Below are 13,768 nucleotides of genomic sequence, written 5' to 3' on the forward strand. Positions count from 1 at the left end.
CGGTCGGCCCCTGGACACACGCTTCCGAGGCAGCGTCCGTGTGCGCCCTTGCCCTGCACATGGGCGTCACGGCCGCAGAGCAGTTCAGCTTCTAGACGCTCAAGGCAAAGCTCTGATACCCGGTGTGTCCACTGCCTGTGAAAAGGCCATTTGATCTGGCGCCAGGGCTGCCTCTGGGCCCCTCCTGACCAGACATCGCAGCCAGTGTCGCATGTCGTGACTGTTGGGTAGTGTGGGGCGTGGAGGGGACGAGATCACACGGTCCAGGCCCACGGGGCTGGTGCTGGGGCTCTGAGTGTCCCCTCTGCTCACCCCAGGGGTAGAGGCCACCACCCCTTACAGACTCTTACTGAATTAAGTCAGGAGGCCCCTGAGGCTCTCTGCCCCGTGGGGAAGGTTCCTTCTCCCATTCTGGGCCCCTGCTCCTGCCATGGACACCCCCGTCCTATTAGCCCCCAGGAGGTCTGCTGGGAGGGGTGAGGACTGGGCGGTGAAGACAGGGCAGCCCTAACTGCAGCAGGTGCAGGCAGGTACTGGGGGTGCTCGAGTATTTGTCCCCTGGAGGCTCAGGATGTGGGGGTCAGGGCCATGAGGGTGCTGACATGAGGGGCCACCTCCTCCTGGGCTCCCCCGGGGGCACTGCAGGGAGAGCGGGTCCTTGGTTACTTTCCAACCCTCCCTACCCTCAGCCCCATCCCAGGTACCTGCTTGCCCTATTAATAGGCTTCAGGTGGTGTTTCTCACCCACAGGCCTGTCCTGGGAGAGGGTTTGAATGTCGTGTGGGAGTCCAGTGACCAGCGCCCCATGTGTCCTGTGTCTTGGGGGGGGGAGGAGCCTGGCTCTCACATTCCTGCCCCAGCACACAGGGCGGCAGGCAGGCAGGTGGCAGCCCCAGGTTTTGTTCTGGCAGAAGCTCCCTTTCTTTTGAACAAGGCCACCCCCTCCCGTTATGCTCCCTGGAGGCTCAGGAGGCCACAGCCTCAGGGCACATGGAGCAGCAGAGTCTGTCCTAGGGAATTTCACACCAAGGCCCTGCTCTGTCTCTAAAAAGCACAGCCCTGTCCATTTCTAGAAGCAAGTTTTCCCAACTATGTCCCTGCTCTGTCTCTAAATGAGTCCCTGAGCTTTGCCTGACTAAGGCTGTGAGCTGTCCCTGACCAGGGCCCTAAGCTGACTCTACCCGAGCCCAGCGCTATCCCTAAATAAGGCCCTGCTCGGTTTCCTGGTAAGTCCCTGCAGTGCTCCTCACTAAGGCCCTCCATTGTCCCTGACCATGGCCCTGCACTCTGCCTAACTTAGGACTGTACTGTCCCAACTGAGGCTCTGCTCTGTTCCTAACTAGACCCAGCTGTCCTAACTAAGGCCTTGCTCTGTCCCTAACTGTGGCTTTTCTCTGTCCCTAGCTAAGGTCCTGAACAGTTCCTACTAAGGCCCTGTAGCATCCATACCTGAGACCTGAGCTGTATCTACTTAAAGTTCTGTGCCGTCCCTTTCTGAGGCCCTGCTCTGACCCTAATTTAGGCTCAGGGCTGTCTGAGCATGAGCTCTCCCTAAGCACTGTCCATAACTGAGGCCGGAGCTGTGTCTATCTAAAGCCCTGTGATGTCACTAATTACAGCTGAATGTCCCTAAGGCCCTGATCTGTTCCCAAGGCCTTGTACTGTCCTCAACTGAGACCTGAGCTGTCCCTAGTTTGACCTAAGTGTCCCTACTATGGCTCTGCTTGGTCCAAACTAAACTGGCAAATCCCTGTGACCCTGTGCTGTTGCTAACTATGGCCCTGCCCTGTCCCTAAGACTGTGTGTCCTTAACTAAGGCCGAGATTTTCTCCACCTAAGGAATTGAGTTGTCACCAACTATGGCTCTGACTCTGTCTCTAAGAAAAGTCCTAACACGCTGTCCCTAACGTAGGCCCTGACAATGTCCCTACCAAAGCCACCTGGCTGTCTGGACCTAAGGCCCTGCATGTCCTTCACTGTGAGCCTGACTCCTCCCCACCTGAGACCCAGGATCTTCCCATAACGAGGACCCTGCGTCTCCCTGCTAAAACCCCGAGCCTTCTCTAACTAAATCCTTGACTCTCCCTGGAACGAAGATGCTGCCAAGTCCCTAAGCAAGGCCCTAGGCTATGGCTTGCAGCACACTCCAAACGTGTTCTCCATGCTGGAAAAGGCTGATTTGGTATGAAAAGGCACTCTCCTCACTGCAGTGGAAATGCAGGGCATAGCCAGCTAGGCTGCTACCTGCATGTCAGCAGTCTTAAAAATGTCACAAACCAGAGGACCCCTGCTTCCTAGTTGCAAATTTTATGCCAGTGACTGAGATCACACCAGGCCAAAGGTGGTTTCCACCGGAAAGCAACCCTTGCCTTTGGCCACCTAGGCCTCTCACATATAAATAGGGTCACTGACCGGCTCAGCTGTCAAATGCTCTGTGTGCACTAGATTCTTGCAGTGGACTCAACTGGTTTGAAACACACTCAAAATGTGTTCTCCATGCTGGAGAAGGCTGATTCGTATGAAAAGGCATTCTCCTCATTACAGTGGAATGGCAGGGCATAGCTAGGATGCTACCTGCCTGTCAGCAAGCTTAGAAATGTCACAAACTAGAGGCTTCTAGGTCCCTATTTGCAAAGTGTATGCCAGTGACCTACAGAACACCAGGCCCAACGGTGGTCTCCACAGGAAAGCAACCCTTACCTTTTTGCCACCCAGGCCATTCACGTATGACTAGGCTTACTGACCAGCTCAGCTGCCAAATGCTCTGTGCGCGCTAGATCCTTGCTTGCTTTTGGACATGGTTGTGATATGAGGCTAAACTCAGAATACTCAGAAAATTTTCTTTACAGAAAGCATATTCAAACTCGTTAATTCTTTTGGGTAAGTGGCAAACTTTATTAGCCAGAGCAAAGCACACTTAGGCAGTTTGTTCTTAAGTGAGGGAAACAGGTTTGAACACGGAAGCCTGAGGTTTGTTGTTTAAGACACATTGTCGTACTGAAGGCAGATGAAAAGTCTAGCCTGCTTAGAATCTGTTTCCCCGTGAGTAAGACAAGGTAAGCTTGCACCCAGAGAACCCTTCTTCTGGAAAATGCTTCCCACCCAAGGTTCCAGTAGGCAGTATTATTACCCAGGTTTTAATTCCTACTGCAGGCATATGCTTGCTGCCTGCTGTCCTCAATACCAATACCTGAACGATACTAAGAACTGTGGGAGTTCCCGCTGTGGCTCAGTGGTTAACGAATCCGACTAGGAACCATGAGGTTTCGGGTTCGATCCCTGGCCTTGCTCAGTGGGTTATGGATGCAGTGTTGCCGTGAGCTGTCGTGTAGTTTGCAGATGTGGCTCGGATCCCGCATTGCTGTGGCCCTGGTGTAGATTGGACCCCTAGCCTGGGAACCTGCATATGCCACAGGAACGGCCCAAGAAATGGCAAAAAGACCAAACCTGTGGACTTTTTCACCCTTATACAACAAGTACTCAGCACGAGATTCCAATAGCCCTGTTGAGCTAGTTCTCAAATGAATTGTGCCTGGGATGGAGTGGGCTGTTTTTCTTGGACTGAAAGGTTTGCCTTGAGCATTGTCTGGATCACATTGCAGTTGGGTTCCAGCCAGCTCCTTCTGCTGAAGTGTACTCATTTCGTCAAGGGTTTGGGAGGACACTTCAGCTTTGGAGGGCTCCTTTCTGAACCCCACTCTGGGAGGGAAGCCCTCACCAGCTTTGCTAGCCACTATCAGGTGGAGTCTTGCCTTGGGGCAATATGCCACCTCTCTAGGCTCCTGAGGTCCCTTCCCAGGAAGGCAGGGAGGGGACAAACCAGTAGCAGCCTCCTGCCCTTCTCTGGTGCCAGGAGGAAGGCATTTCCTTTCGAGCTGAGGGAATGTCAGGCCCACCAGCAGTGTCCAGCTCAGCCCTGCCCAATCCAGTGGCACAAGAGGGAGAAAGACCCTGGAATCTGAACGAAGGCAGAGCATAGGGAGGCTGAACTTCAGCCTCTGTTCTGGGAAGCACAGCTTCCCAGGAGCTCCCTGCCAACAGCCAGACTCAGGGCCCAGGTGGGGGCTGCACCCCCCCGTCCCCCGACGCAGGCCCCTTTCTGAGCCTCAGCTGGGAGTTGTGTGGCCAAAGGTTCCTGTCAGGAATGGAGACTGAGACTGTGGGTGGCAAAGGCCTTTTCTCCCATCAGGTGTCTCTGAAGAGTGTGGAGGGCAAAGCAGCAACACCCCCCGCCCCCCCCCCCCCCCCCCGCCGTCTAGCCTGAAGGGTTTCCCATTTCAAGTGACTGAGTCATGACCCTTCTGAGCAAGGCCTCAAAGAACCTGATCAAAGATAACATATTAAACAAAACAGCACTTTTTTTTTTTTTTTTTTTACTGTAAAGCTTGAAATGAAACACAGCCGCATTTCAGCTCTCTGGCAAACAAAGCATAGTGAAGGACAGCCCGCACATACCCTCCCCAGCTCTTTTTGGACCTTGGTGGACCCTACACTGAATTTCTGACATTAGAGATGGTTTTTCAGGTGCTCAGGTCACTGGGCAACCAGAAATCACCAAGGCTCGAAGTTCCCCTTGTGGCACAGTGGAAACGAATCCGACTAGGAACCATAAGGTTGTGGGTTCAATTCCTGGCCTCGGTCAGTGGGTTAAGGATCTGGCATTGCTGTGAGCTGTGGTGTAGGTTGCAGACACGGCTCGGATCTGGCATTGCTGTGGCTGTGGTGCAGGCCGGCAGCTACAGCTCTGATTAGACCCCTAGCCTGGGAACCTCCACATGCCGCAGGGGCAGCCCTAAAAAGACAAAAGACAAAAAAATGAAAATCACCAAGGCTCATCTTGATAATCTCTGCCACACATTAACCCCTTGAGAAGGCACCTGTGGTGAAAAAAACAGCCTGGATGTTGGGGTCAGAAAGCCTGGGTTCTCAAGGCTCCGTGCTGCCTCCCCACAGACAAAGTCCTGGGTGGACACTTGACCTCTTCATGTACAAACGGGAGGAGGCGATCCCACAGAGCTCACAAAATTGCTATGCGCAGATCCAAACGCAGGGAACGCACTTTGTGCTCGGTACACCCACACTCTCAACCTCTGTGTGTTGCATCACAGTCTACTGCATTGGTCGCATTTTCTGCAACACTTCCCCCAACCCCCCACACCAATTTAATAATACAAATATAAAGGTACCGTTTAAAAAACTGCTGTATTCAAAATGAATAATAAACTTTAGGGCAAATAAGCTTTAAAACAAAAATACATAAGCAAAAATAAATAATTTACACCAACCCACTAACCTAACTTTCAGAGTAAAGCCATTTCCAATTACAGCACTGTCATCCCAGGCTCCAGCCTATGGTCAAACTTTTGATGGTTCATTAAAAAAACAAACAAACAAACAAAAAACAGTAACAAAGAACTGAACACTAAGGAAAATCGTTAAAAAACCAAAGTACTGGATTTAACTTTTTAATTTTAAATAACCAACCTTTGTAATTTTACACATAATCCAATGTCATGCTAATGTAATTAGCACTTCAGCTTGAAGAGCTGGTATTTAACAGAGATGGAAAACTATGGTGAATAGTCTTCAAACCGTGGGATACAAAGAAAAATGGACACCCATACAGCAGAACAGAAACTGCAGACACGCTGCTATAGCTGAGGGAAGTATCTGCAGGCTTCACACCCTTGATTACCCATGACGGCTTCTGGAATTATGACTGTTTTGACTTACAGAACCTTTGCATTTTAGATACAGCCTTTATTTATTTTCACAGGAAGTTAAAAATCCATCGTAAGACTCCATAAGACTCCATTGGTCTTGCATGTGGACTCTCGGAGCTTGCAATCTGGTAAAAGAGTAACATAAAAATTTACTGTATTGCCCTAATTTCATACTTCCTTGTACACAATCAGTTTGGGAAATCTATTCCAAGGGTTATATACACAAAAGTGTCAAGAATAAAACGTTCTTCACTCTTGCATAAAAAAGTGTACAGTGTTTCAGGAATGGAAAACTTCTCATCTTCCTGGGCCCGGGCTTCATGCATCTCTGCTGCCTGGAGATGAAAGGCTCCTCCCCATTTATTGCTCCGTTGTTCTAGGGTTAATCATCCAAACCAGGCGTTTCTCCTTGTTGGATTCTGGATGCTATTCTGATGGCTTCTTCCAGAGATGGCTGTTCTCCAAGCTGAAACGCAACATACAGAAAACCACAGTCAAGATAATGCCAAAGAAACCTAAAATATGCCAGACATAACATTTCTCTCTGCAATTCAGACACCTGGCCTTGTTGAGGTCCTAATGCTGGTCCACAAAACACAAAAACAAATCCTTGCCGGGGAGAAGAACGCAGTTTCTTTATTTAACATTTTGATAAGCCTTTACACATGCAAGGAAAAAAAGATGCTTCTCCTTTCCGACAGAAGTAGAGAGCTTCCTAAGCCTTTCACATCTATTCCCATATATATTTTTTTCCCTTTATTTTTTTTACAATCTTAACCATTTTATATTTTTATTTTTTATTAAAGTATAGGTGATTTACAGGATTGTGTCAATTTCTGCTGTACAGCAAAGTGACCCAGTCATTCATACACACACACACGTTTCTTACATTATCTCCCATCATGTTTTATCCCAACAGACCGGATAAAGTTCCCTGTGCTGTTAAAGTGCCACTTCGTTGCTTATCCATTCTACATGTGATAGTTTGCATCTACCAACTCCAAACTCCCCATCCAGCCCACTCCCTTCTCCTCCCCGCTAGGCGCAACAGTTTGTTCTCTGTGTCTGTAAATCTGTGTCTGTTTTATGGATAAGTTCATTTGGGCCATATTTGAGATTCCACATCCAAGTGATATTGTGTAGTATTTGTCTGCCTCTTTCCGACTTACTTCATTTAGTATGAGACTCTCTAGTTGCATCCATGTTGCTGCAAATGACATTATTCTGTCATTTTTATGGCTGAATAGTATTCCATTGTGTGTCTGCACCACATCTTTTAATCCATTCGTCTGTCAGCAGACGTACAGGCTGTCTCCATGTCCTGGCTACTGTGAATAGTGCTGCTGTGGGCAGAGGAGTGCATGCTTCTTTTGAACTGCAGCTCTGTCTGCATGTGTATATGCCCAGGAGCGGGACTGCTGGATCATATCCTTCAACATTAGGAAGTAACGTGCCTTTAATTTGGACTACGTTTTCGGTAGGTCAAAATATTTCGTATTTTCTATTCTTTTATCTTTGGCCAGGCTCAAACTTTTATCTTGACTATTAGATCCCTGTAGGCATTTGATTTTCTTCAAACACATTGCTTCCTATGATCTCTGAGTATCAGGATCAGCTGCTTTGTATTTCTTCCTCATGGCTGACAGAAGGTGTACACTATTTTGGGTCAAGAGCATTCAAAATTAATCCATGGTTGATATCCCAGTCCCTCACGTAAAGACATGCTTGTTTCTAACTCTAAGAGGGTGACGTTAGCAAAATTAATGGAAAACATTATAGAAGTTACACTTCATTTTAAGATATTTAAATGAACTCACTTGAGAGAATTATTGTCTCATTGATTTTTTTTTTTTTGGAAGAATGCCTGTTCTTTAATTTTTTTTTTTTTTTACAAAATACATATATTTAAACACAATTACATTCACACAGATTATGATATCATGGATCTTAAGCGACTCCCTCTGGAGAAGTGGAATGGAAAATATGCTGAGATAAATAGGAAATTTATTCTATACTTTATCCCATTTTGTATGGCTTTCATTTTTACTATTTAGTATTTTCTATTACATTTCAATTTTTCTTTAAAAATTAGCATTATATTAAAATTGTGTATATTATGCAACTAAAATTTATAAAAAAGAAAGTTTTATATACCATTAAATATTTTACATAGCGTAATAAAAAGAATAACTGATAAGAATAACAAAAATAATACGCCCCCTGAAAATAAGTAAAATATAAAATGCATGAATTGGTTAAAAAACAGAGTAACTATATAAATATGTCCTCACAATTTGTTACATCTTATTGATTCTTCAGTATAGGCATTACACCATTCTAGGTGATGTGATAAACAAGACATTATAGACCTTACATTGTACCATGGAGAGAAATGGTTATGAATAATACAATTGTAGAACTGTATTATTTAATTGTACAGTTATATTATTTAATTATAATTATCATAAATTCTTTGATGGAGAGGAAATCAGAATCAGATCTGAGAAGACTTCAGCCTTCCAAGAACGATGTCAAATGACCCCCTTCATGGTGGATCAGGCACTTATTGACTATGAGATATATTTCTTCTTCAGAGATTCCTTGTTTGTGTATCGACTGTAGATGTTTGGTATGCAGTTATTCTGAAATTTTGATATAAGAGTCTATATGTGTATGAGATTGTTTTAAGTTGTTGTTCTCTTAATTGCAAGTGCATCTCCGGTGTCCTGCATTTGTACCCACCTCTTCTCATGATTTCGGATTTTGGTGGTATAATCGTGCATGGATGATTTCGTATCTTTACTGTATATATACCTTTACTGGTGGGCCTTGTCATTTGTGGAATTTTTGTTTCCTCTTGCTGGCTTTTCTTCTCTGCCTAGAGAAATTCCTTTAGTATTTGTTGTAAGGCTGGTTTAGTGGTGCTGAGTTCTCTCAGCTTTTGCTTATCTGAGAAGGTTTTGATTTCTCCTTCAAATCTGAATGAGAGCCTTGCTGGGTAGAGTCATCTTGGTTGGAGGTTTTATCCTTGCATCACTGTTAAGTATATCATGCCACTCCCTTCTGGCCTGCAGAGTTTCCTGAACAATCTGCCGATAACCTTATCGGGGGTTCCCTTGTGTGTTAATTGTTTCTTTCCCCTAGCTGCTTTCAGGATTTTCTCTGTCTTTAATTTTGGTCAGTTTTATTAATATGTGCCTCGGTGTGTTCCTCCTTGGGTTTATTTTATATGGTACTCGTTGTGCTTCCTGGGTTTGAGTGAGTGGTTCCTTTCCCATGTGAGGGAAGTTTTCGGCTATTATCTCTTGGAATATTTTTTCTGTCCCCTTCTCTCTTCTCCTTCTGGCAGCCCTACAATACGGATGTTGGTGTGTTTCACGTTGTCCCAGAGTTCCCTGAGACTCTCTTCATTTGTTTTCAATCTTTTTTCTCTTTTCTGTTCTGCATCCATAATTTCCACTGATCTGTCCTCCACCTCACTTATTTGCTCTTCTGCCTTCTGTATTCCCCTGTTAGCTGCTTCTAGTGAATTTTTTATTTCCGTTATTGTATTTTGCATCTCTTCTTGTTTAAGTTTTCTATCTTGTATCTCTTTGGTCAGTGTTTCCTGTAGTTATCCATCTTTGCCTCCAGTTTATTTCCAATGTCTTGCATCATCTTCAGCATCGACAGTCTAAAGTCTTTTTCCTGGAGGCTGAGAATCTCCTCATGGCTTAGCTGATTTTCTGGGGTTTTTCCTTTCTCCCTCATCTGAGTTATAGTCTTTCCATTTTTATAGGTTTTTGGTGTGGTGACCTTTTTATAGATAATAGAGTTTTAGCCTCTCTTCTTTCTGCTGTCTGCCCCCCTTGTGGCTGAAGTCAGTGTGGGGGGCTTGCTGTAGGCTCCCTGATGGGAGGGGCTGATGCCTGCCCCCTGGTAGGTGGGGCTGATTCCTATCCCTCTGGTGGGTGGGGCTTAGTCTCTGGATGGGATTAGAGGCAGCTGTGTGCCTGAGGGGTCTTTAGGCAGCCTGTTTGCTGAGGGGCAGGGCTGTGATCCCACCTGGATTGTGTTTGCCCTGGGGCTTCTCAGCACTGATTGATGGGTGGGGCCAGATTTTCCCAAAATGGCCCCCTCCAGAGAAAGGCAGCTGCTGAATATTCCTGAGAGCTTTGCCTTCCATGTCCCTCCCTCACAACAAGCCACATTCACCCCTGTTTTCCCAGGATGTCCTCCAAGAACTGCAGTCAGGTTTGACCTAGGTTCCTATGGAGACCTCGCTCTGCCCTGGGACCCAGTGCACGTGAAAGTCTGTGTGCGCCTTTTAAGAATGGGGTCTCCGTTTCCCCCAGTCCCGTGGAGCTCCCGTGCACAAGCCCCACTGGCCTTCAATGCCAGCTGCTCCAGGGGCTCCTTCTCCCAGGACCAGATCCCCGCATGTGAGGGTTTGATGTGAGGCTTAGAACTCTCACTCCTGTAGGTGAGTCTCTGTGAACCAGTTAGTTTTCAGTCTGTGGAGCTTCCCACCCGGGAGGTATGGGGTTGTTTATATCACGAAATTGCTGCTCCTACCTCTTGATGTGGCCTCCTCTTTTTCTTCTGGAGTAGGGTATCTTTTTTAAGGTTTCTGGTCCATTTGGGTGGGGACTGCTCAGCTTTAGTTGTGAATTTTGTTGTTTTTAGGAGAGAAGTTGAGCTCCAGTCCTTCTATTCCGCCATCTTACTTCTCTTTCTATTCCCATATATTAAGTTAAAACTAATAGCTGGCATTTTCCTGAATATGTTCTAACCCTTTTCCAAATAAGTACATTAAAAACAAAGAACTTCCCAAGGAGAGGTAATTTACACCTAGCATTCTGGGTTCTCTGAGTGCAGTGACCTCCCAGAGAACAGCTGCTTCATCATCTTCTAACGCTCCTACCATTAAATAGGGCTGTGCAGTGATTCTCAGAAGACTAACAGGCCCATGTCCACACGAGGCTCATCTCCATGGAGCGGCTCCTTAAAGGCTTTACAGACTCCTGCCTAATCAGACTTTTATTCTGAGAGTAAAAAGGCCAGGTACGCACAGGGAAATATATCTACCAGGAGCTTTGTTTTTCTGGTTTTAAATTCCCCTAGAATAGGCAAAGATAGTAGAGAACAAAACCTGGGCCTCTCTGAGTCTACTTCAAACACACGACTTCCTTAAAGAGGCTAAATAACAGATTACCCTGGGCCCCCCTCCGTGAAGGGCACGCATAAAGCACAGGGTCCCAGGGTAAGCGCTGGGAGCACTGCTGTCCACTCGGCACAGCTGCCACTGTACCCACCTGAACTGCAATCTGGGTGCCATTGGATGTCGCCACTAAGGTCAGAGGTCTGGTTTCTGTGGTTACCAAGTGATGGCTATGCTGCTGGTGCCCCATTTCTGATGAAGCAGCATGGAATGCTGCCAAATCCTGAGCCACAATTGCAACCTTTAAAAATACAAGAGAAGAATTAAAACTATGATTCAAATAGTTAAAGACCATTTAATGCAAGGGACTGTCTTCAAATTCAAAAGGAAAACCTCCCTTCTGACCACAGACGTGTAGAAGCCTAACACTGGGGAAGACCTTACCTACTGTCTGTTCTGGACTCTGGTTTTTCATTTGAGGAAGTTGAGCTCAGAAAGAAGAGACTCATGCAGGGTTACGAAGTAAGCCAACGGCAAAACGGGGTGGAGACACTGGAGACAGGGACTTGCTAGACAGGCTCTGCTAACCTGTAGAGGTCAGTAGAGACGCGACCGGGCCTGGAATCTATGACCCTACGCAGCTGCCTGGAAGGTGACACAGGTGGACTCACAACTCAAACGCCTATGTATGCCTGAGTTTGGGTCAGTGGTAGATACACTATTTCCTCCTGTTTTATCTGTCCCATTTTAAATTGGATTTCCATTTAACTAGGAAAACAAAGTACCAGTAGCAATACTGACAAAACAGTAACATATCCTGTTATACTCATTTCCTCTTTCAGAGTCCAGGGAATCTTTCCATCTTGGTCCAGAACCATCTAGCTGGAATGTTAAAAGTGCTTTCGTGGCTCTTAAACCACAAGTGTAGTTTTTTCTATGTAGATAACACAGAAAATGGCATCAGCTACACCTGTTATAAGATACTTAAAAACATCCCAAATGTTCATCAAAGAAAGAATACATCGATCAGTTGTGATATACTCCTACTCTGCTCTGCAATAAAAAAGAATGTACTGATGTATAAACAAGAAGATGGATAAATCTCCAGAATGCTATGTTGAATGCAAAAGAGTATATATATACATTTTTTTAGGGCCACATCTGCAGCATATGGAAGTTCCCAGGCTGGGGGTCAAACTGGAGCTACAGCTGCAAGCTTACACCACAGCCACAGCAACACCAGATTTGAGCCGCAGCTCATAACAACACGAGATCCTTAACCCACTGAGAAGGGGCCAGGGATTGAACCTCATAGATACTAGTCAGGTTCGTTTCTGCTGAGCCACAACGGGAACTCCAAAAGAGTTTAAACTCTGTCTCCACTATGCAAAGTTCAAGAACAGACGAAATAACATAATGTGAACAGCTGAGTGGGAACTGGCTGCAAGAGGACCACGGAAACTTCCTGGTGTGACAGAAATGTTCTAGACCTTGTTTGGGACAGGGTGGGTGTATACGTTTAACAACCAAAGGACTGTAAACTTAAGATCTGAGCACTTCATTTTATGTAAATTTTATACCAATGAAGAAAAAACATTGCTGGCTAATATGAAAAACATGCTCAACTTCATCAGTAGACAAATGAAAGGAAAAATATAATTTACCTTTTGCTTATGAATTGTGCAAATATAAAAAAAAATCCTCAGTGCTAGCAAGAGTACAGTAAAACAAGAATACTTTTTGATTCATGGCATAACTGTTAAAGCTTTCTGGGAAATCATAATGGAAAAGAATATGAAAAATTGTGTGCGTGTGTGTGTACACACACACCTGAGTCACTTTGCTGTACAGAAGAAATTAACACAATATTGCAAATCAACTATTCTTCAATAAATTTTTTTTTTCTTTTTAGAGCCCCACTCGCGGCATATGGAAGTTCCCTAGGGGCTAGGGGTCAAATCAGAGCTACAGCTGCTGGCCTACACCACAGCCACAGCAACCGTGGCTTCCAGCCAGATCTGGAACCTACGCCATAGCTCACAGCAATGCCAGATTCTTAACCCACTGAGCAAGGCCAGGGATCAAACCCACATGCTCATGGATACTATTCAGATTCATTACCACTGAGCCACGATGGGAACTCCAATAGCATTTTTTTAAAACAAGAAAAAACTTTCTGGGAAGTAATCTGGCAATATATAGCAAGAAGCCTAAAATAGTTCATGCTATTAATAAAACAATGCCATTTCTAGAATTTGTTTCCTATGAAAATAGTCAGAAGTTTGTACAAAAATTTACGTATTTGGAACGAGTTAATACCTTATGGTATATCCATTTGATGGATTATTTTATAAGTATTACAAATCCTTTCAAAAGAGGATTTCCCCTATTTAACTGACAGGAGAAAAAGCTCAAAATGTAACGTTAGTGGATGACAAGTATACAAAACTGTATTATAACACTAACTTCGTTCACACACATGCACAGAAAAAAAGACAAATAGTCCAAAATGTTGAAATTAGTTATTTTAACATCAAGGGATTATACCTGATTTTCAGTTTCTCTATTTTCGAATTCTATTGGGTATACAGCTTTAAGAGGAATTATTGGATCACATGTACCTGTGCTCAACTTTTTAAGTAACTATCATACTCTTTCACAGCAGCTGCGCCACTTTACATTCCCAGGAGCAACGGACAAGAGTTCCAATTTCTCCTCATCACCCCCAAAACCTGTTACTGTCTGTTGTTTGGGTGATAATCATCCTAATGGGACGGCTCTTCATGTGCTAAGTGGCCGTCTGTAAATCTTCTGGGAGAAATGTCTGTCAGTCCTTGGCTCCCTTTTTCGGCCATGCCCATGGCATGTGGAAGATCCTGGGCCAGGGACTAAACCCAAGCCACAG

General features: G+C 45.3%; 1 protein-coding gene across 18 annotated transcripts in view; it reads right to left on the bottom strand.

Annotated features, from left to right (window-relative positions):
- Positions 1-5,183: 5,183 nt before the first annotated feature.
- The window catches only part of ZNF143 (zinc finger protein 143), a 59,840-nt gene continuing 51,255 nt past the window's right edge, over positions 5,184-13,768 (bottom strand). For all 18 annotated transcript variants that reach the window (XM_084974709.1, XM_084974711.1, XM_084974714.1 and 15 more), the window contains 2 exons: positions 11,018-11,164; positions 5,184-6,189 (listed from right to left, as the gene is read on the bottom strand). In XM_084974709.1, coding sequence (XP_084830835.1) covers positions 6,106-6,189; positions 11,018-11,164 — 231 coding nt within the window. In that variant the 3' untranslated portion in view covers positions 5,184-6,105. The remainder of the gene's footprint in view (positions 6,190-11,017; positions 11,165-13,768) is intronic.

The sequence above is a fragment of the Sus scrofa genome, chromosome 9, assembly GCF_054392235.1.
Source record: "Sus scrofa isolate SSC_HxYL_T2T_F1_AM1 chromosome 9, Sscrofa_HxYL_maternal_Yorkshire_Landrace_v2.0, whole genome shotgun sequence".
NCBI lineage: Eukaryota > Metazoa > Chordata > Mammalia > Artiodactyla > Suidae > Sus > Sus scrofa.